Source organism: Paramisgurnus dabryanus, chromosome 4 (assembly GCF_030506205.2).
Source record: "Paramisgurnus dabryanus chromosome 4, PD_genome_1.1, whole genome shotgun sequence".
Lineage (NCBI taxonomy): Eukaryota > Metazoa > Chordata > Actinopteri > Cypriniformes > Cobitidae > Paramisgurnus > Paramisgurnus dabryanus.
In genome coordinates this window covers 2,593,463-2,617,144 of record NC_133340.1, presented here as the reverse complement: position 1 = coordinate 2,617,144, position 23,682 = coordinate 2,593,463, and the positions used below count along the sequence as shown (strand labels likewise).

General features: G+C 37.1%; 2 protein-coding genes and 1 long non-coding RNA gene across 4 annotated transcripts in view; all 3 read right to left on the bottom strand.

Annotated features, from left to right (window-relative positions):
* Nucleotides 1–138: 138 nt before the first annotated feature.
* Nucleotides 139–12,498, bottom strand: LOC135785844 (homeobox protein PKNOX1-like). 2 transcript variants are annotated; one of them, XM_065295419.2, is made up of 11 exons: nt 12,390–12,498; nt 10,942–11,055; nt 8,183–8,310; nt 7,904–8,075; nt 6,204–6,374; nt 5,994–6,108; nt 5,808–5,905; nt 5,201–5,329; nt 4,701–4,777; nt 4,448–4,611; nt 139–3,073 (listed from the first exon to the last, which is right to left on the bottom strand). In XM_065295419.2, exons 2-11 carry the CDS (start codon nt 10,990–10,992, stop codon nt 2,874–2,876), a joined length of 1,305 nt encoding a protein of 434 aa, XP_065151491.1. In that variant the 5' UTR covers nt 10,993–11,055; nt 12,390–12,498; the 3' UTR covers nt 139–2,873. The 2 variants fall into 2 exon arrangements, with proteins under 2 accessions (XP_065151491.1, XP_073670299.1); XM_073814198.1 differs by lacking the exon at nt 12,390–12,498 and adding an exon at nt 11,996–12,376.
* A 5,128-nt stretch (nt 12,499–17,626) lies between these two features.
* On the bottom strand, nt 17,627–20,270 carry LOC135785842 (uncharacterized). Its single transcript, XR_010546723.2, has 2 exons — nt 19,177–20,270; nt 17,627–18,638 (listed from the first exon to the last, which is right to left on the bottom strand). It is a non-coding gene; the product is annotated as an uncharacterized lncRNA (long non-coding RNA).
* A 170-nt stretch (nt 20,271–20,440) lies between these two features.
* The window catches only part of itsn1 (intersectin 1 (SH3 domain protein)), a 59,508-nt gene continuing 56,266 nt past the window's right edge, over nt 20,441–23,682 (bottom strand). The window contains exons 39-40 of the mRNA XM_065295416.2: nt 23,504–23,677; nt 20,441–21,648 (exon numbers count right to left, since the gene is read on the bottom strand). Of these exons, the coding sequence (XP_065151488.1) occupies nt 21,500–21,648; nt 23,504–23,677 (323 nt within the window). The 3' untranslated portion in view covers nt 20,441–21,499. The remainder of the gene's footprint in view (nt 21,649–23,503; nt 23,678–23,682) is intronic.

The following is a 23,682-nucleotide window of genomic DNA, read 5'->3' as shown; positions in this document are numbered from 1 at the left end:
AGTTTGTTTTGTTCCACTTTCTTTGAACTCCATAAAAATTTTACCCCCGACTCAAATCATTTATTTGTGTGTGCAGCACCAGACTGACTCTGTGAAGGTTATGCTAAAAAATTATCTATGCATTCAAATCAAACAAAATAAAACGCAACAAAATGTTCCTCAGGTACAGTGTTCTTTATTACAAAACAAAGAGTCTGAAAGGCAAATCTGTGTTTGTGTGAGAGAGAAGCGTTTATATAAGCAAAGAGAAAAATGCTCAAAGCCCACAGTGCAGCGTTTAACCCCCCATGCTAAGCTAACGGACTGTGTTTCGGGTTTCATATGACTGATGCCATCACAAGACTAATGCTTGCAATGAAAAGCCACTCAGAATAGACAGCCTAAAGCACATACTGAATATCCTAAATAACAATCAATCTGAATATATATACTGTATTTGTGTGTGTGTGAACATTTTAGTGACATCTTTTAAGGAAGATTTTAAAGGGATATTCACCCAAAAATGAAAATCCTGTCATCATTTACTCATCCTCATGTTGTTTTAAACCTGTAAAAATTTATTTTTTCTGATAAACACAAAAGAAGATATTTTGATAAATGATGGTAAGCACACAGCTGATGGTAACCATCGACTTCCATAGTAGAAAAAACAAATACGATGGAATTCAATGGGTACCGTCAACTGTGTGCTTACCATCATTAATTAAAAATCATCTTCATAATTTATCAAAATACTTTTTTCCTACTATGGAAGGCAATGTGTGCTTACCATCATTTATCAAAATATCTTATTTTGTGTTTATCAAAATAAAAAACTCTTACAGGTTTAAAACAACATGAGGATGAGAAAATTATTCATTTTTTGATGAATTATTCCTTTAACCTTAAAGGATTAGTCAATTTTCTTAAAAAAATCCAGATAATTTACTCACCACCATGTCATCCAAAATGTAGACGTCTTTCTTTGTTCAGTCGAGAAGAATTTTTTTTTTGAGGAAAACATTTCAAGATTTTCTCATTTTAATGGACTTTAATGGACCCCAACACTTAACAGTTTTAATGCAGTTTAAAATTGCAGTTTCACAGGACTCAAAACGATCTCAAACTAGGCACAAGGGTCTTATCTATCAAAATGATTGTCATTTTTGGCAAGAAAAATAAAAAATATGCACTTTTAAACCACAACTTCTCGTCTTCCTCCCGTTGTGTGACGCGGCAGCACGACCTCAATTGCGTAATGAGGTCACATGCTACATATATAAAACGCACATTTGCGGACCATTTTAAACAATAAACTGACACAAAGACATTAATTAGTATCATTCAACATACAACAAAGCAGAACGGTCCTCTTTCTCCACACTTGTAAACACTGGGGCGTAGTTTCGCATACGTCATCCGTGACATCTTGACGTGATGACGTATTACGTGAGGTCGCGCTGCCAAAACTGACAATCGTTTCGCTGGATAAGACCCTTATGCCTTGTTTGAGATCATTTAGAGTCCTTTGAAACTGCAATTTTAAACTGCATTAAAAGTATAAAGAGTTGGGGTCCATTAAAGTCCATTAAAATGAGAAATTTTTTCCTCAAATAACATAATTTCTTCTCGACTGAACAAAGAAAGACATCAACATTTTGGATGACATGGTGGTGAGTAAATTATCTGGAATTTTTTTTTTTTATTGACTAATCCTTTAAAGTAAAATGCAAAAACCTTTATTGATGTTTTTTTAACTTGATGAAATATAACACTTACTGTATGAAATGATTTGTGTAGTCTGTTGTGGGCATAAAGCACTTCCCCCCAAAATATTATACGCTTCTATACAACAATAAAGAAAAAATCATGCAGTCTTAAGATATTGAGAAAATGACTCCACCACTTGTGGTCAAGAACATGTTTCTTACAATGACAAAACATCCGAAACTGTCTATGACAACTCATAAAATCATAAATGTTTGAGATGAAGGTGTTACAGCATCAACTTTTTTTTGCAATTTAATAATTAAAAAAGCAATCACCTTCATAAAGTAATATATCATTCTCACACAACAATTACAGGCATTAAATGTCATAAATATTATCACAACCTGGCAAGCGTTTCTCGCTTCCATCTCGATTGCACAGGAAGTGACATCGCTGGTCAGTTCGATGTGATGTTCGCAACGTCTCACATTAGAAATGTATAAATGTAAGGCTTTCGAGTCTTCGCCTTCAGTGGATAACTTTGCAAAATCTCTTTCTTTGTACTTTGTACTAAGTAGTTACGGCAACCGAAACCCCAAAAAACAGGGCGACCACATTAAAAGTCGATTTTTTGTCTTTTTTATACATAAATACTCCTTACAAAACATTGCAAACCAGAGCAAAACAAAAGAAAAATTGGCACGATCATTTTTGACACTGTACTATAAAAATAGTTCCTTCTTTTTCTAGTGCCTGGTAATGAACGCAAACACAGGCATGCAAGAGACGACATCTCATTGTCATAAAACCGATGAGGGTAAATACAGCCTAATCATCATTCAGCATTGACATTTTCCCTATAGCTTCTTTTAAACTGTGCTTTGAATGCTTTAGTTTACACTATTATACAAAAAGTGCACTCGGCTAACTGCGTCGCAGTTCTTGCGATTGAAATGATGCCTGTGAGAGATTTTGACTGCGTGCTTGTGCTTTTCACTTTGTGTGTGGCTTTAAGCCGTTTCTCTACTTCGAGCAAGCTGTTTGACAACTTGAGAAAGTATTTAGGGACCTTCAACAAATCAGCCGAGGTGTGTCTCTCTCTCTTTCTTTAATTTCTCCACTTTAGTGCTCTGAAATGATCCTAAATGAGTGTTTGTGTGTGCATGTTCAAATGTTCAGTCCTACTACAGTGAGTCGCTGGTCTCCAGGCCCAGCCTGGTCATGTCGGAGTGAGAAGGATCGCTGTCGTCGTCATCTTCGTCGTCGTCTTCATCGTCGTCCTCGCTGTGACCTCCCATCATGACCTGCTGCATGGCCAGCGTTGCTCCATCTGATGTGAGCGTCTGCAGGCCGTCCTCCCCCACACCTACTGTTACGGTGGTACCTGAGTATGATATAAAACAAACAAGCATTGCCTTTTATTAATGCTAGTTGCTGCAATTATATAATTAGACATAATGCATTCACAACCTCATATTATGAATTATGTAATGCGCATAATTGGGATTTGGTAGGATGATCAAACACATGTGTCTACTTCAGACAGTCTCGGTTTCATGAGGTGTGTCCAGATGTCCAGACAGTTCACAAAAAATCTAAATCTGTTCCAAATTTAGTTTAACTCTTTCCCCGCCATTGACGAGATATCTTGTCAATTAAGAGAAAACGCTTCCCCGCCAATGATGAGATTTTCCGTCTTTCCGCAATACCGCTATTATCCACCAGGTGGCGCCACAACTTTTTAAAACCGGAAGTATTGCCCTATGGCAAGCGGCTGCATGTCCGTGTCTGTTTTAAAGATTGCTCTGAATGGGATCTCTATGAAAAGTCCGTCACAAAAATGGAATTATCTCTGCTTTTTGCTCAAAATATGGTGTTTTTGCAAAAACCTTCCCATATTCAAAAGCTGATTGCAAAAGAACCACTAAAGGTAGGATGAAACGGTTTTTTTGTTTGAAAGCAGAGGGTCTGTTCTTTCATTTGGTATATTGTATGTTTATTTATTAAAAGAAGAACATTTTCTGGAAGGCATTAAACTTTGGTGAAAATCATGAAAAACGCTGGCGCTGGCTGGCAACTTTTTTTTAAAACGCTGGCGGTGAAAGAGTTAAGTTAGGCTCACCATTTAATCTCATTGCTGTCTAAGAGAAATTGAGATTTAATTCCTAATGGGAATCCTGAATGTCTTTTTCAATAGGATGATACTACTACACAATATGTCACATGACACTACACAAACTATGTTAGCTAGCTAGCTAAGCAGAAAAATTTTTATTTTAACTCATTCCCTATTTTTTTTTTTAAAGTTGCCCGCCAGCATTTTTTGTGATTTTCACAAAGTTTTACAAAATGCCTTTTAGGAAAATGTTCTTTTAAAATATATAAACATACAAATATATCAAATGAAAGAACAGACCCTCTGCTTTCAAACAAACAATCAACAAACAAACAAAACGGGAATTTTTTTCATCCTATCTATATTTTTTCTCTGCTTATAAACTCTTAAATATGTGTATTTTTCTTAAAATAAAATACTTTTTTTAGCAAAACGCTGAAATAATTGCATTTTTGTGAAGGAATTTTGTTAGATATCAGATTCAGACAATTATCAAAACATACACAGAGTTTAAAATTAGTAAATAAAGTTTTTGCTTCCGTTTTTTATCAATTGGTACGTTTTTATGCAAATGTTTTCTCTTAATGGCGGGGAAAGAGTTAACATAAATGTTTCTTATCTGTGGTGTTTGTATTTGCGCACCGTCTTCCATTGTAACTTCTTGCTGGGAGACGGAGGAGGCGAGGGAGTTGGGCCAGAAACGCTGAAGGGGGCGTGTCTGGGGTGTCTTCTTTTTGTTCTTGGGCGTGTCTGAAGAGCTGGCGTCCAACATGGGCTGGAGGATCCGTCTCCGTGCATTAATAAACCTGGAAAAATTGGGAGGTTATTCATACATGTACAGTAAGCAATTGGAATATCAGGAATGCGTCTTTTCTACTTTATTCTGAAAACACACCAGTTGTTAACTTGAAGGAGGGTCAGGTTGGTCTGCAAGGCAATCTGTTTCTTCTCATCTTCTGTAGGATAAGGGTGCTGAAAGGAAAAGATATAAGATCTGATATTAAATGAGGTGAAACATTTTACATAAAAATATCACTTTTTGTCGGAGCCACTGCAGTAGTGGACAGTTCTCCGACATGTAGCGCAGACACGTGTTTGTCGACCCAAGTACGTGTCCCGGCTTCTTTAGTTTTACACATGATGACTGTACTTTCAAACACTTAAAGGTGAAATGTGGGGTTTTTAGTGGCATCTAGCGTTGAGATTGGAAATGCAACCACCGTCAATTTTGAAACGCAATGAGAAGCTACGGTAGCTGCCACAGGACAAACATGTTGTCGTCTGTTAAACAGTTTGTCTGTTTAGGGATACTGTTTAGGGATACTTAATGCACTGAATATTAACCTAAATACTTAGTGTGAATAGTTTTGGTGTGTAAAATTGAGTCTCACTTACGCCAATGTGCTGGAAGAGCCAAGATCGCATGACATTAGTGGCGTGTTTGGGCAGAATGCCTCTCTTGGCCTTAGATGAGCTGTCGTCCTGACTGAAAAAACTCAGATCCTGGTTCAACTGGAGCTGAAGCTGTAGGCAAAAAAATACAACTGTAAATAATGCGGGTGTACAGGTTTGGCTAAATTCGACAAATTCAGATGTCCTTATTAAAATATTGTGGGGACATTTTTGGTCCTCATGAGGAAAACATATAAATCAAACTAAATTATGTTTATTGTAAGTTTTTTGTAAGGGTTAGGGGTTAGGTTAAGGCAAGCAAATACAGTTTGTACAGTATAAAAGTCATTATGTCTATGGAAAGTCATGAAAACCAGAGAGTGTATTTATGCTAATGCTAATAATCCTATAACATAATCCAATCTGCTAATGCCAATCATCTCATATCATTGTAATATTGCAAAACAACACATGACCAGCAACAAAAACACATTCACTGAACAAATCAGCACACCTGATATTGTTTTTTATATCTAAATCCTGTAAAAAGATCCATCATCAGAGACGTGCATCCAATCAACAAATGTGTTTATTAAGAGACGTCTCTCACCTGTGAGTTCTGTATACGTATTGTCCCAGGTGACAGAGTTTGCGTGACCACCTGCCCCTGCGGAGTAACAACCGTCACGGGCTGATATACAGTGCCACCTGGACAAACAACAACAACATGTACACCATTAATATACTGTACGTTCAAATGAGTGATGCAAGATGTCAAAATGTAAAAAACACACACCTGACACCACTTGTGTTGGGTTTACAGCAGTAACCGTAACATTGCCCTGCTGTAGAGCCGACGCAGGCACTACGATACCTTGAGGACTCACAGCTCCAGAGAAGGAGCTTGGGAGCTGAGAGAAGTAAATAAACAAACAACATTTATTTTCTCGATAAAGGGACTTTGTGAATATGAATATGGACAGTTTTAGAGTATATCTGCACGTACCTGTGTCTGTGTTGGGGAGTAGGGGCTTCCTGGGTCCCCGCTAAGCAGAGTTTCGCTGTTCATCTTGGTCTTGAGGCAGGCGATGTAGCGGCTGCAGAAATCTTTACACAGGTCGTTCACCTTCTCCAGCTCCAGCAGGTGAATCCGCAACACCTGGATAGCCTTCACCATCTGAACCCAGTGAGAAAGTAAAATATGGTTAACGTCAGCTTAGAAATCATCAAAATGTTGAGAAGAACATATTCAAATGAATGAAACCACTGTTTTTCAATATTTTACTATGTTCTTACCTCAACTTAGACAAATTAATACATACCTAACTTTTTTCAATGCGTGCACTTAACTCTTTCCCCGCCATTGACGAGATATCTCGTCAATTAAGAGAAAACGCTTCCCTGCCAATTACGAGATTTTCCGTCTTTCCGCAATACCGCTATTATCCACCAGGTGGCGCCCTTCCGCAACCTTTTAAAACCGGAAGTATTGCCCTATGGCAAGCTGCTGCATGTCCGTGTCTGTTTTAAAGATCGCTCTGAATGGGATCTCTATGAAAAGTCCGTCACAAAAATGGAATTATTTTTGCTTTTTGCTCAAAATATGGTGTTTTTGCAAAAACCTACCCATATTCAAAAGCTAATTGCAAAAGAACCACTAAAGGTAGGATGAAACGTTTTTTTTTGTTTGAAAGCAGAGGGTCTGTTCTTTCATTTGGTATATTGTATGTTTATATATTTAAAGAAGAACATTTTCTGGAAGGCATTAAACTTTGGTGAAAATCATGAAAAACGCTGGCGCTGGCTGGCAACTTTTTTTAAAAACGCTGGCGGTGAAAGAGTTAATCTTTGTACAGTGCATCGTGAATGTGTTAGCATTTAGCCTAGCCCCATTCATTCCTTAGGATCCAAACAGGGATAAATTTAGAAGCCACCAAACACTTCCATGTTTTCCCTATATAAAGACAGTTACATGAGTAGTTACACGAGTAAGTATGGTGGCACAAAATAAAACGTGGCGATTTTTTAAGCGGATAAAAATTATAACTATATTGTATGGTGGAAGAGCACTTAGTTTGCAGCACTTCGACCTCGGGCACAGTAATATTGACCGAAGTTTGAGTGAGAGGGAGAGTAGTCGTGATGATGTTACTACGCGCCGAGGTCGAAGTGCTGCAAACTAAGTGCTGTTTCACCATACAATATAGTTTATATCCACGTTTTATTTTGTGCCACCATACTTACTCATGTAACTACTCATGTAACAGTCTTTAAATAGGGAAAACATGGAAGTGTTTTCTAAAGTCATCCCTGTTTGGATCCTAAGGAATGAATGGGGCTAGGCTAAATGCTAACACATTCACGACGCGCTGTACAAAGATTAAGAGCATGCATTGAAAAAAGATAGGTATGTATTAATTTGTCTAAGTTGAGGTAAGAACATAGTAAAACATTGAAAAACTGTGGTGTTTACCTTTAAGCACACAGTTGACACACCCATTGACTTCCATAGTATTAATATATCCTAATATGGGTACCATCAACTGTGGGGTTACCATCATTTATAAAGAAAATATATAAATCTTTTTTCGTGTTCAACAGAAGAAACTCATAGAGGTTTAGAACGACATCATGGTGAGTAAATGATTTTTACTTACAGAATTTTTAATTTTGGGTCAACTGTCCCTTTAAGAATGGAGTCCTTACCAGATTGTCCAAATCGGGGTCCTCACTGAAGAAAGCCTTGCCTTCTTTCTCCTGGTTTCGTACAAAGTTTTCGATGTCCACGTCGAAACTGGCCGAGGTGACGCATTCTGAGCTCTGGGTGGACTGCTCGCATTTTTCGAAAAGCAGCGCCAGCAAAGGGAACAATGGGTGTCTACAGTCAACAAAAGACATGATTCAAACATCGGCTATTTTAACACAAATGTGTTAAGTGAGAGCAAAAGATGAAATATTGAAAAAAAGCAAAAGAACCTGTGTCACCTGTAAATGGCCGTCTTGTAGACCTCCATAGGAGTTTGTGGCTCAGAAAGTGCCGAGCTGCCCTCCTCTTCTCCTGTCTCCTCCTCCTCTTCCTCCAGCCTCTCCTCTGCCTTTTCACCTACTTGCATCTGTATTAGAAGAGTGTCGAAGCAAACGGGAAAGATGCTGAGGTCAGTATGTCTGAGCCACATGAGGTACGTGAAAGTTAGAGATGTCAGCCGCCGTGTCTTGGGGCTGTAACGCCGTGTGCGGGGCGCAGAGATACACAGCATCTCTTTCAAAGCAAAAACCTCCGGGTGAAATAGACATGTAATGAAACATGATTTTCACAAAGCTTCCCTTTTAAATCTATTCTTTGACTGACGCATTTAGAAAAGTTCAACAGATTTAATTGTGCGGTTTTTTGACATTAGTTTTGGGAAATATAGAAAAGGTTTCCCCGATAGGGTTTATCCTAGTCTCAGACTTAAATGCATGTTTGAGCTGCCGTAATTCAAAAACAACTTGCATTGACATATCTTAAAATAAATCAGGGCCATTGTTTTGGTCTCAAGATGCACACCAGTATTGTTTTTTGAAAGGTTTGTTAGTAAAAACTACTTAAAAGTCCCAATAAGGCCTAGTCCTGTATTCATCTAAATCCTGTCCGGGAAACTGTATTTAACATTTTTATTATTATTATACATAGAGCTTATACAGTAGAAATATAATAATAAAATGACAATATATCTTAACAATGAGCTATTTACCCATAGTTCTGTTTGTATCCTACTACATATTTTTTCTTTTTACTTAATACTTGGAAAGGCTCACATGATTGAATGCATGTGATGGACACAACAATAGCGTTGATTGAAATGGGAGAAATGATAAAAATATTTTACGACTGCCAGAAAATCTCGAGTTAGTCTCGAGTCTCTGTCTATCTCTCCATCCGATACCGCAGAGGTCAGAGTTCGAAGGATTCACAAGAAACAGAGATGGATGTTAACAAACAAGTTTATTGATTTAACTGGTTGCAAAGATGTTTTATCACTTTATTTACACAGTTAAAACATATATGTCCAAAATATAAAGTGAACAAATTATTAGTAGTCTTTCCTATAAAAAACGTGTAAAGATGGTTTAGTGGTTCTCAAACTGGGGGCCGGGACCCCCAGGGGGCCCCAGTTTTATGACATTTAGAATTTTTTTTTTTTATTTATCAGGAATTCTGTGTAATTAAACCTACAAAAATAAGGCTACTTTGTAACATTTAATGTTTTGTTTAATTAAAATGTTAAGATTAAGAACTGTTTTTTGTCATAAATTTTCATTGGGGGGGGGCACAAAGGAATGCACGGTACCCAAGGGGGGCCACACACTGAAAAAGTTTGACAACCACCCAAAAATCTAAATTCTGTCATAATTTTCTCATCCTCGTGTTGTTTTAAACCTGTATGAATTTCTTTTTTCTGATGAACACAAAAGAAGATATTTTGATAAATGATGATAAGGACACAGCTGGGGGAAACCATTGACTTCCATAGTAGGAAAAACGAATTATATGGAAATTTATGAAAATATCTTTATCACAATACTTCCATAGTATTTGTTTTCCTACTATGAAAGTCAATGGTTTCTACGAGCTGTGTGCTTATATCATTTATCAAAATATTTTCTTTTGTGTTCATTTTTGGGTCATCTATCCCTTTAATATAGTTCCATTAATTGCATTAACATTTATGCATTTGGCAGACATTTTTATTCTAATAACTTACGGTTCATTTAAGGCACATTTCATCAATGTTTATCAAATCCACAACCAAGCTAACGCAGTGCTCTACTAGCTGAGCTGCAAGAACACACATGTATAAGTATATACAGCGGGGAAAATAAGTATTTGACACATCAGCATTTTTTTTAGTAAGGGAATTTCTAAGTGGGCTGTTGACACAAAATGAATTGTGTTTAAATAAAGTGTGTCCAATACTTCTTCCCTGTGTCATTTCACTTTATTTATTATGACTCAACTTGTATACTTAAATGTTCTGATTTCTTTGTATGAATTCAATATTTGGCTTGATGGCTACATCTGGTGGAAATTTTGTGTCAATAGCCCACTTAGAAATCCCCTTACTGATAAAAATGCTGATGTGTCAAATACTTATTTTCTCCGCTGTATATATAAAGCTAGTAATTATAGTTTATAAACGTTTAAATATGGATATTTTTCTTACAAAATCGCATCGATTACCATCAGAAGATCTTTATTAACCTCCTGGCGCTTTGTGGATTACCTATTTTTGGTGCTTGAAAAAAACTCTGTTTTGGACACTGTTTTCTACCGCTTATAAAGGAAAAGTCAGTCCAGGACATTTACTGAAACAACTCAAATTTTGTTTGTCTGAAAAATTATGGACATACGCATCTTGGATGGCTTGAGGATGAGTAGATTTTTTACTGAACTATCACTTTAAGGGGCAGTATCCCAGACAGGGTTTAAGTTAAACATACCTTACAAAAAACACTACAGGGGTGCATCTTAAGACAAAGCAATGTCAACAAAATATGTTAAAATTAATCAGGACAAGGTGTTTTTAAATTAAAGTAGCTTAAACATGCATTTTAATCTGGGACTAGAATAAGACCTGTCCGGGAAACCGTCCCTCAGCGTTTTGATTATTTGTTATTATTGTTCGTATCATCGCAAAAGCAAAAATTAAAACATATAGTGTAAAACACTATAAAGAGGCAGTAGGCTCTATGACAACACAAACCTGTTCAGCCTCCTGGTAATCCTCCATGGACACTGATGGAGATGTCATCATAGTTACTGTTGCCGTGGACAACGCTTGGGCATTCTATACAGCTGAACTTCAGCACCACAACACCTGACACAGCCAGAACAAACACATTTATTTGTGTAAACTGCACGGGAACATGAAATACCCTTTACTCTTTATTTAATGTCAAAGACTCCAGTACACCCATAATGACGAATGACAAACACAATAATACAAAACCTGGATATTTTTGTGTATTCAATGGATAATTGCATGTATAATGAGAAACCAAAGACTATAATTTTATTTAATATTTAATGTTGAACATTAATTAGCTATTTTAAAAATTAACCATGCCCATTTGGCAGATTTAGAGTCGTAATTACCCTTTGTGTCATTACTAAAATTAACTCCGCATTTACCATTATTGATAGTTATGATTATTATTATTAATTTTAAATTGGATTATGGGCACACTTATTGATCTATCCTTATCAGCCATTTCTAGTTTTTATTACATTTTCTGTATGCACGTTGACTCAAAATGTTGTTATTTTTTTATATATATTTCAGCAAGTGAATAAAAGTGACATTTAATTACGTCAAAATAAACGTGTAACGTTATGTGAAATTAGATAAACAACTCTGTCAGACAAATACAGTTTGCAATATAAATAGTAACGTCGCTAAATAATACCGTAATGTCTGCACTGCAACATGACTTAAGATTATTGCTTCACCTTGAATTGGGAGAGGAATATTAAAAACACATGCGTTTTTAGCCAAAATCGACTTGTTTATTCATTTTCGGTTCTCGTATTGTCAGTTCTGGTCCTAAATCTACAGCTAGTGTTATTTTTTTAGTCACAAATGTATCGCACTGTATATCTTTCCTCTCTATTACTGTAGGCGCCATGTTTGTACTGAGCCTGTGGTCTAAAAACCGTTGCCAATTTGTTCTTATCACTATCAGTGTTTACATTCGAGGCGTTATATAACTATTTGAACATCTGACTGCTTTCATATACAACTATGGTACACATCATACCCCATAATGGAAAACATCTGCCGCTTAACCGCTAAAACGGTTTCGCAGACTCACAAAAATATCGACTCTGTCCCTTTAAATATAATAAAAAGCCTGCCCATAATCGCCTATCAATCAATCTAAGAGACACGGGGCTATCCCTCCCCACCAGCGCAGCCGCCATTCGCGCCTCTACAAAAGATCATTAAAAAAAGAGAGCTGGGCCTCGACTGTGTGTCGAGCCAGAAAATCTGCCCCGAAACCGCCGTCCAAACATCATATTTCAGCCAAAAAGCGTCCAGACTGCGCGCTTGCCGCTCAAACGCGATCTCACGAGCCGAATGGGATTCAGCGCGCGGCCGAGATCGCCTGATTGATAGGGAGTCGGAAAAGAAGATTTTGAGTGACAGCTTACCTCAGTGCCAATCTTCGTCACAATGACAAGCGGCTGCAGCAATCGGGACCCGCAGTTCTTCCATGTCGTCACAGCGTAACGGCACGCAGGCAACTTTGCTCATGAATATGTATGAGGTGGGAGGAGACATCACGGTATAGGGAGAAAAGTGCTCGCCCCCTGGAGACTTTTTTATGGGGCTTGTGTCATTTTCAATGGCCGTAATGTTTGATAAAAGAAGCAATGTTGAAATGTACAAACAACTTTTTGGAGTCACTGCTAAAATAAGATCTATTTGTAATGACCCATCTCATAAATGAATCATTCTTAGATATCAAACAAGTAAGAAAGTTAAGACTCTGAAATGAAAACATATTGTTTTCAAAAAGTATTGTTTCTGGTATCTTTCAAAAAATGTGAATCACCAAAATAATTGAAAAAATGTGGGTTAACTTAAAAAAGACGCATGCTTCTTCCACCCACCGGAGAACGTAAATTCAGGGAACCTTGTTAAGTCTCCGCCCCCATAGTCTCTGGAGTTTGGCAAGTTCCCCAAAGCTTTTTCGTACTCTGGTCCTTACAAGACCACAACAGATCAAGTTCGGACATATTAAAAATATGTAAATAATGACGTCGAATGTTTTTGACAGAAAATCATGTTTTAATATTCAATTATGAAATATATACTTGCTTTTTGTAGAATGTCCCGCATATTTTCTAGAAAGTCTGCTGCGGATATCAGCATCTTATAACTATTTATTAAAACATCAGGTGTGTCTTTTTATAATAAAAAGTTTATAAATCATGTCAGCCAAGATAAATAATAACATGACGAAAAATGCCAAAGGACACCCTCTAGTGGTAAAATGACAGGATAACTGAATCCTTTCAATGCCTCTGTGATTTTACCACAGGGATACTCATCAACTACTGTATTATGAGGAAATGTGTACAGAACCCATACGCATATAAACTTTGACAATGTTGTTACAACATGACAATTTGAATCTACATTTTTTTAGATAAGTGCTTATGTTTTTTTCATGGCTAAAGTGGATAAGCATAAGCTGTTAGATGGTTTTAGCTGGTTTAAGCTGGTCCTCCTAGCCTGGCAAAGCTGGTGGGTCAGCTGGTCTTTCAGTCTGACCAGCTGAGTCCAGCTAAACCAGTGTTTCTCAAACTTTTTCTGCCATTCCCCACTTTGGAGATAGGGAAGGGGTCCGCGTCCCACCTTTCCCCAATCGCCCCAACAAAATTGATATCAATAGGATTTAAGTTTAATGTTGTAGTTTATTTAATCACATATTTTAAAACATAACAACACTAAACACATTCAATAGAGAAAATAAACATGCAGATGTATTTTCACTTTATATTAAGTAAGACTTCGTTCAAATAGATAATAATGCAACTGTTTGCATTTTGTCTCTAGCAAAGTCATCCTAGTTTCTTTTCGGCTGGCTTTTTGGTTTATTAGGTCCACTGGTCTTTCTTGGTTATCTCTGCTGGCATCAAGTCTCCATTTTTCTTTCTGTTTCATGTCACAAACTTATCCATTGATAACTTTTATACCCTATACCGCCCCTCCACATTAAAGTTTTTGTTCCTCTTCAATTAACATTCTGGCGTAAATTTATTTATTTAGGGTATCATTTTGTGGGACATTTAAAAGAGATCACAAAAATTAGCAAATTTTCTCCAGTTTGTCACGCCCCACTTCCTATTCCCCACACTAGACCATGTTAAAAAGTGACCAAAACACAGCTAGACCAGCTTGCTACACCAGCAAAACCAGCTAATGCCAATCTGGGAGACCAGCCCAAACCAGCTTATGCTTTTTTCAGTAGGTCTGTGATGCAATCAACCTGGGCAGGTCTTCCAGATGTTCTAAAAAAAAATGTGATTAAATGAATTACATTAGATTAAACTTTATTGCCACTGTGCAAGAACAGAGACAAAGAAACCATTCATGAACTTATGAAATATATACTGTACCTTATATACCATGCATGAATTATATACCTTTATACCTTGCCGCTTTGGATAAAAGGATCTGCCAAATGTGTGAATGTAAACTAATTTTAGGAGTAGATGTAACAACATCAAATGCATTTTTAGAAACCGAAGCAACTAATATGAAATAACATCTTTTAAAAAGTTCAGAAAGTGGACTGACCTCTAGTCACCTCAGTGATGCTAAAAAATCTAAAGCAGTAACAGAGGGTGATCTTGATCAAATATTTCTAGATTAGGTTCTTTGTTGATTTCTTAACGCATAACCATACAGCAAAAATACATTTCATTGGCCAAAAATGTGTTAAAAAAATATAAAAATATTTATAATATAATAATTAAAATATATGCTAAATACATTTTGTAGAAAGTAAAGCTTAACTAAATATATTTTTGAATTTGAAAATATATTTAGTTTTAACATTCATTAACATTCAAAATGTAGCCTATTTCAGCGGCAAAAAATTATTTTCAACGAAAAAATATTTTTTTTCTGGCCAAAATATAAACGTTTGTATAAATTATATTAAATGATAGTATGTAGAAAATATAAAATTATATATTAAGTATATATAAAGCATATTTTTGTTGTTGAAAATGTTTATAGGTTTGTAACATGCACAGTATTTCTTCCAAATGCAAAACTTAAATGCTTTAAAATATATTTATTTTCAAAAAATACATAAATACATTTTTGTAAACATATTTCAATAAATATTTGTGTATATGTAAAAAAATAATAATATTATTATAATATATATATATATTTGTCGTATGGGTATTCATGGAAAGAACTCCACACAGAAGCCAAGTTGGAAAGGACAATCTGGCATCTCCAATTCACCTAACCTGTATGTTTTTGAACTGTGTGAGGAAAACAGAGTACCTGAAGTAAACCCACACTGGGTTTCCATCCAAACGTGAAACGAATCTTTTCGCAAAAAAGAAAAACAAAGACATGCGAATTAGGTGCGTTTCCATCAAGTTTTTTGAGTGGTGGCATTGGTAACCTAGTAACCTACAGTAAACAAAACAAGGTATGCGTAGAAAATGGATACAGGACTACATGTAGTTACAATGGGGCAAGTTATTAATTTATTGGCCGTGCAGCTTGTAAATAGCCAAACTGAATGCTGTGCACAGAAGAAGAAATGCAGCATTTCTTATAAAGGCACTAGCAGCAAGGACATTGCAACGACGTCGAACCCCAGATACGACTGCGAGATACGACGCGTTTTTCGACTTCATGCGGATCTGCGAATGACATTACAATTACAATGTAGTCACAATGGGTCTATTTATTAATGTATTTGCCGTATAACTTGTAATTGCCAAACTGAATGCTGTGTACAGAAGAAATGCAGACTTTTCATGAAGGCACTAGCAGCAAGGAAATTGCGACGACGTCGAGCCCCATATAAGGTAAAGACAACTCCAGCGGAAAAAGCTAGACGGTCAGTATCGTTTAAAGGAACAGTATGTAGGATTGTGGCCAAAACTGGTATTGCAATAACAAAACTTGTGGCTAAAACTGGTACTGCAATCTCACAACTGGTGGCCAATACACAACATGACAACATAAACATCAGTTGAGGGCTGCAACTCCACTTTTTAAATGACAATATCCTGGCCGGACTGCTGTTGTCAGTGATATAAGTATTTGAGATGAAAATGATTTCTAAATGTCTAGTGACATATCAGGGCCATTTTATGATTAATTGATATAAATTTCTTACATACTGTTCCTTTAATGTTCGCTACGTCAGAATTAATTCGCCAAAGAATTTTTTTCATCTCCCATTATTCGCATTTTTTCCTTTTTGCATTAATAAATAAAACACCTCAAGCGAGCTTAAATTTTATTTAGCCAATTAAGAGATTTTTAATCGAAATTTGGCGTTTCCATCACTCGTTTTTGATGTGATACTTCAAAATCAAAATCATGATGATGAAACATTGATGTGAGGCAACAGTACCCATGTTTCCATCACCATGATTTTATGCGCATAAAAAGTCTGCATAAAAAGTTTGGCAATTACAAACTGCACAACAAATACATTAATAACTTGCCCCACTGTGATTACATGCAGTCCTTCCTCCATTTTCCACGAGTAACGTTACATTGTTTTGTTTACTGTTGGTTGCTAGGTTACCCAATACCACCGTCCTTCGCTCAAACAACTTGATGGAAACGCACCTAATTCGCATTTCTTTGTTTTCTTTTTTGCGAATTTTGAAAAGATTCGCTTCACGTTTGGATGTTTCCATCACCATGATTTTATGCACATTTTAAGTAGCCTTTCGCATCGAAAACGAGTGATTGGAACGCCAAATTTGGTTTCAAAACCCCTTGATTCGCAAAAACGTTTTTACGCTCGGTTGAGGTGGTTTTTAATTTATGCGAAAAAGAGTAAATGCGAATAATGGGAGATTTGCCGAATTAATTCTGACGTAACGAACATTAAACCCACGAGACTGACCTTCTAGATGTATCCGCTGGAGTTGTCTTTACCTTATATGGGGCTCGACGTCGTCGCAATGTCCTTGCTGCTAGTGCCTTCATAAAAAGTCTGCATTTCTTCTATGCACAGCATTCAGTTTGGCAATTACAAGCTGCACGTCAAATACATTAATAACTTGCCCCATTGTGACTACATGCAGTCCTGCCTCCATTTTCCACGCGTACATTGTTTTGTTTACTGTTGGTTGCTAGGTTACCCAATACCACTGGCCCGTCATTCGCTCAAACAACTTATGAAAACGCACCTAATTCGCATTTTACGCTTACATATTCGCTTTACGTTTGGATGGAAACCCATAGTTTCCTTATATTTGTCTTCTTGGTCTTTTTTTTGCAGAATAAATGTTTGATTTAATGTGGCACTGCGCAGACGAATCGAGAAACGACACTTAATATCGCGAGAGTTTTCGTGGTTTGTGATGTCATTCGCAGATAGATCTGCGCAGGTCCCCATGAAGTCAAAAAACGTGTCATATCTCGCAGTTATCATTCAAATTTTATGATCTTCATAATTCCATAGCTTTAGGAAAAAAACATACTTTTAAAGATGGATTTGTGAAACCACAGGACTATTTAATTATAAATAATTTATAATAAATTTTTGTTTTAAATAAACGTGAGTATTAGCATGAAACGTTACCTTGGTATTTTTAGTAAAAATTCAAAGAGGAATAAGCAAATACACTACTACTACTACAGCAAATAATAACATTGATACCATATATACCTTGGTCCAATCGAGTTTTATTTGCAACATTAAGACAACACACTGCTTCTACATTGATAACAATACGCTGTCATCAACATATTTACTTCTCAAGTTGTAATATATTATATTCCATTCAAAGATTTAAACATAGACACATATATTACTGTTGAATCAATGGGATCTTGCTCATTAAAAATAATAAAGATGGGCAAAACTCCTGGTATGAAAATGTACAGTGTGCATGACAAGAGATGGAAGAGAGTTTAGGAGAGAAACAGGAGAGGTAAAAGACGTGACCTTGACCATGACCTCTTGCATTGTCTAGTATATTCTTCATGAGGTTTTGAAAAGTGACCCAGCAAACAGCACTCAGACATACTCTCTCACATATACACGGAAAGATCAAGTGAAATAAGTTATCTGTTCTTCTCGATCACACTGGTATCTCACTAGCACAGCAGTGGAATATTAATGTGTGTCTTGTATTCAGTGATACAGAGGCTAAAGTCTAAAAGCAAACAGCATCTTTCTTAGGCTCAGTAGTGCGATCATTTAGGGGCAAACGTACAAAAACATTGTATCAGAACATGTAAAAACAGTAGTTTTTTCTATAACAGATTTAGAGATTATATTTCCTGCAGGTATGGGTTAAACACTTGATCCCTTCTGGTTAATTTAAAACTGAACAAATTGCGTTTTATCCACTGCACCTTTGCAAATCTTCAAGTTCCATTTTTAACTTTTTACAAACAACAGTTTCTCATGAAATGATTTCTCATTTTTACAGACATGACTACAGTGTTGATCACTAATGCCTAATAACAGCACAAGAATAAAAAATAAACACACATTAATTATTAGCAAACCTTGAACTCATTAGTAACGCAGTATAAAACTTAAATATAGCACTATATATTAAATAGTTTACTTTGGGATGTACCAAAACAAAATTAAGATCATCAGTGGAATATTAAAGAATATCTTAAGAAAATATCATGAATTATTGCTAAAATTAAACTAATGCAGGCTCAGGGGCCAGTCACACCAATAGCGTTTATGGCAGTTGCAGGCGCCTTTTTTGAATGATATTCTATGGGCAGGGCGCGTTTGCGCGCTGTTTATGCGCGCCGAGCGCCTTGCGGTTTTTTGCCGCCTGCCGCGCACGCGTTTTTGAAGGAGCGCTGAGAGCGGAGAAGCGCCCGACGTCATTCGTGTCTTTCCATTGTCCAATCGAATGAGGGGAGAGGCGGGCCTTACGTTGTGATGAGGGAAGTTTACAGTTGCTTTGAAGAACCGGACTCCACTCGCTCACTCTCTCCTGCGTGTTTGTGCACCTCTCATCCTCAAACAAGGTCAGAGCAAGCGTCCTCTTTTTAAAGTTTCTGCTGATATGACAGTTAACAGCAAAAGAGCGCTCACGCTTCAATATTTGATTGACAAGACAGCTGACGCGGTGGTTGCTTAGCAATATGAAAAGCCGCGTCGCACTGCTCTTTTTTTAAAAAAGGCAGTGCGTCGCGCCTTGCGTTTGCAAGCGTTTAAAGCGCTTTTGGTGTGACTGAAGCCTCATACTGTATTTAAACCCATCATAGGGACATTTCAAAAATTTGATGCAAAAAAAGTTACTTATACAGAAAAACACTTCAAGAAAACCCCTTGGCAATATTTTTGACGTTTACTGCCGATGTGTCCCATTCTCACAAAATAAAAATAAATAAAAGTGACTCGATAAACAATCATTAAATAGCAAAAACTAATTTCTCCCACAATTTCATCTTGCATATATTAAAATCATTTTGCTGTGGAGTGTTTGCAGCCTTATCTAACCATATCCCCTCCAAAACGTCGATATTACTCAAACAATTTCCATTAACCTTTGTAAGGAATTACAAATATGTTCCCAATATGTTCACTTAAAAACAGACGGAAATAAAAATGGGTTGGTCATGACACTAAAAAGGTTTGCCAGCAAAACTTGGTGTGTTTTAGTATTGATGATTTTCGGAAAACAAAATGTTGCTAGTAAGACTTATTTAAGGATGAATCTCACATTTTTACTCCCATTTCAGGCTTAATTTTTTGTTGCACTATGACTTTGTTTTAAAGGACAAGTTCGGTATTTTACACTTAAAGCCCTGTTTTCAGATTGTTTATGATGAAATAGAACGGTTTTGACTGAAATTTGGACATATGATGCTGGCCCGAGAAATTTTGGGTGTTTGGTGTATCACCTCCCACCTCTACAATGGCTGTAAAGGTGCACTGGAACAATCCTTCCTAAAATGCATTAAACTTTCGTTTACAAAGATTTGGAACTCACCGAGTGGTCAGGGGTGTTCACTGGTATGCTCACACAAAAATCGCTGCAAAAGATGCATTCCAACAGGTTTTATCGTAGTTTTTGTCCAACTCCATTGACTTGTATTAGTTGTGCTGTGAGGTACGGTATTACTCCGCACCGGGAACTTTGTTTCTATTCTTGCAATTGGCAAAGGCGGATTATCGCCACCAACTGGGCTGGAGTGTTTATTATTCAAGCTCTCAACGGAAGACTGTACGGGTGTGAGGCGTTTGGAAAAATAGGTCCACAAGTTTACAACGAATGCTAAAACACCTGTTGGAAAGCATCTTTTGCAGCGATTTTTGTGTGAGCATATCAGTGAACAGCCCTGACCACTCGGTGAGTTTCACCTCTTTGTAAACGAAAGTTTAATGCATTTTAGGAAGGATTGTTCCAGTGCACCATTAAACCCATTGTAGAGGTAGGGGCTGATACAACAGAAACCGAAAAATTCTCGGGCCAGCATCATATGTCCAAATTTCAGTCAAAACCGTTCTATTTCATCATAAACAATCTGAAAACAGGGCTTTAAGTGTTTAACTTGTCCTTTAATAACCCTTATGTGTCCATATCATTGCGTAGATTTTTAGCGGCATCTAGCTGTGAGACTGTGAATTGCAACCAACAGCGCAGTCCGCAGCTCACCCCTCCCTTTCAAAAAGTATAAAGAAGCTAAAGTAGCCACCAAGGGCCAAACATGTCATCGTCTGACCAACGTAGTGATGAAACGCGCTCTGTACAGCAGTTTGTCTCTTTAGGGCTACTGTAGAAACATGGTGGCACAAAATGGCGACCCCCACGTAAGGGGACCAGAGGTGTATGTAAATAAAAACGGATCATACTAAGGTAATATAAACAATACAGTTCATAACTGATAATCTAGTTATGTAAATTATATTGCATTTCTGTCAAGAGATCCTTTAAAAAGTCACACAATGCACCTTTAATACAGTACATCTTTCCCTTAACCTTACATGTTTTATGTGTCGTGTTAATCATTGTGATTAAATTCTCATTACTGTATTACAATTTTGTATTTAAAACTGAATTCATTTAAATACTACCATTACATACTTAACAATACAGTATTGAGAATTATTTTAAATCTGTATATTAAAGTAATAGTTTTGTGAGATTCACCTATGGGAGTCATCGGAATGGCACTTGGAATCACCTGGAACAAGTTTTCATTATATGACGATTCTATGCATTTTAAAATAAATAGCTGCGAAAAAGTTATGGCAAATTTCCAGCTTAAATAAAACTTACAGCATCCTGAGACATCCTTCACATCATTAGAGACTGAAATATTTTTTTCTCTACAGTGCATCCTTCATTTACACTCGCGCACACAACGCTTGGCTTTAAATGCTACCAAGGACAACAAAAATTTCATCCCGATCACATATTTCTTGGGGAAAGACATTCACGCTCTGGGTTCACGATGCTGGGTGGAGTGGGATTGTCACATAGGCTGATGGCTTTCACCACGGAGGAGCAGCACATATGGGATCTGAGGGGCAAAAGGTCAGGTCGAACAACACGGATCAGGGTTCGTCAAAGAGCTGAAGGTCCAGTCGGACCACAATCTCGCCCGTGGGGACTTCATGTAAAAGCAGACGCTTGGTGATGGGGCCTTTAGAGCCCTGGTCCTTCTTAATGTCGGCCAGCCGAATCTCCGTTCTGCCCAAGAAATCTACCAGAACAAAGTACTCTATTATTACTTTATCTTGTAATAAACTAAAAAAACGACACAGTGATTAAACACACAATTTATGGACATCTATGGTTTGATTTCTTTGAATGTGTGGATTGCATGGGTTGTTACCAAAATCTGGTGAAACTTACATGTCAATAGCACCTTTAAAAAATATGTTAATAAAAAACAAAATGGTGACTTGTTTAATACTTATTTTAGCTGCTGTATGTGGCCAATTGCATATGCACTATTATTCACTTTAATTTTATTTATATAGCGCATTTAACAACTGTTTAATTGTTCCAAAACAGCTTTACATTAATAAAAACAACAGAAAACAGAAAAATCTGAAAAAAACAAAAAGTTTGTTACATTTGTACATTAAATCGTACTAGTGAGCGGAGTATTAAAGTCGCAATGAAATTGAAATGAAAAACTATATATATATTTTTAATATTGTGATATTACTAACAAATGACTTACGGCGCATTAAGCACACGGGGCGTAAGCGTTGACGCTTCCCATTCACTTTTAATGGGTGACGTCAAGCGTTGGCGAACTGAATTGTGGATCCGTCGGTGCCGCGTCAGTGCCGTTGCTCGCAGTAGAAGTTGAACATTTCTCCACTTTTTAAGCGGCAACGCGTGCGTCAGCCAATCATATCACCTTATGCAAATAACCTAGGCAGAGCCAGCCAATTACGTTTATGGAAGACCGGAGCTTGTGTTGCGGCCACAGTGATTGGCTGTTGGCCACGCTTCAGACAAGCCTTCCGTTAAGCGTCAACGCTTACGCCCTGTGTGAATGTACCGTTATCTGTGAGCTTCATTATTTTAAAAAAATTTGTGTGTGCTCATAATCTTTAATCAAAAATGCAAATCTCCTCCCCTCCTCAAAACGATCTCTCTTCACTTCCATTCATAAGTATGGCAGGTGGGCGGGCTCCGGGAGAAGATCGCAGCGTTTAGCAATTAGCAACACGACCCAACTTCAAACGATCCAATCAGATCTCGATCTCGGACAAATTCAAATCCAGCCCTGCCTTATTTCATCTCAAAAGCCGTTTCATTCGGATATACGTCACCACGGGGAAAATAAGGCAATCGCTACTTTTCGTTTCATGGCGACTTTAATGAAAGGTATAAAAGAAAGTTCAAAGTTAAGCTAATGTCAGCTGACTCCCTGTATAGTTGCTAGCCATATCTGCCTAGAAAATCGCAACTTTAAATTTTCTGTCGGTCTTAGTACACGATGTAACTACAGAAAAGTCAAGTTTTAAATAGGAAAAATATCGAAACTCTTTGCTTATTTTTTTTGCGTGATGCTAATGATCTAATCAGATTCAATGGATTATGCTAAGCTATGCTAAAAGTGCTAGCGCCAGACCCGGAGATCGGCTAAATGGTTTCAGAAACAATGAAATTCAAATGTTTACCTCTAGGGGAGCTGAAAAATTAGCATATTTTCAAAAAAGTGGAGAGTCCCTTTAACAGCAAAAGAGCACTCACGATTCAATATTTGATTGACAGAACATCTGCATCGGTTGTTGCCTAGCTATATAAAAAGCCGCGCCACACTGCTCTTTTTTTAAAGTGACCAAAAAAACAACGTGTTTGGTGTGATTGGCCCCTTAGGCGATCCAGTAGAAAAAAATACTATATGTTAAGTACTATATATTAAAAATACTTTACCATAAGATTAAATAAGAATAAAAAAATTAGAAATTAAAGGAAAACGGTCAGTGGTCTTTATTATAAGTGAAACATATGTATATGTGATTAAATTTACACGTGAAAGCATACATATAGTATGTAATTAAGTACGTACGAGTATTATAAGTGGGTATACTAACCATCCGGGGAGAACTGATCCCTTTCAAACACAGTGACACACAGCACGTCCTGCTCCAGGTCCTTAATGAAGAACTGGCAGTTTGAGTTCCATTTGGGGTTCAAAGTGTCCTGCAGTGTCTTAGTCACGTGACACTGAGAGCCCATCGTCACCTCACAGTATGGATTACTTTTACCTGCA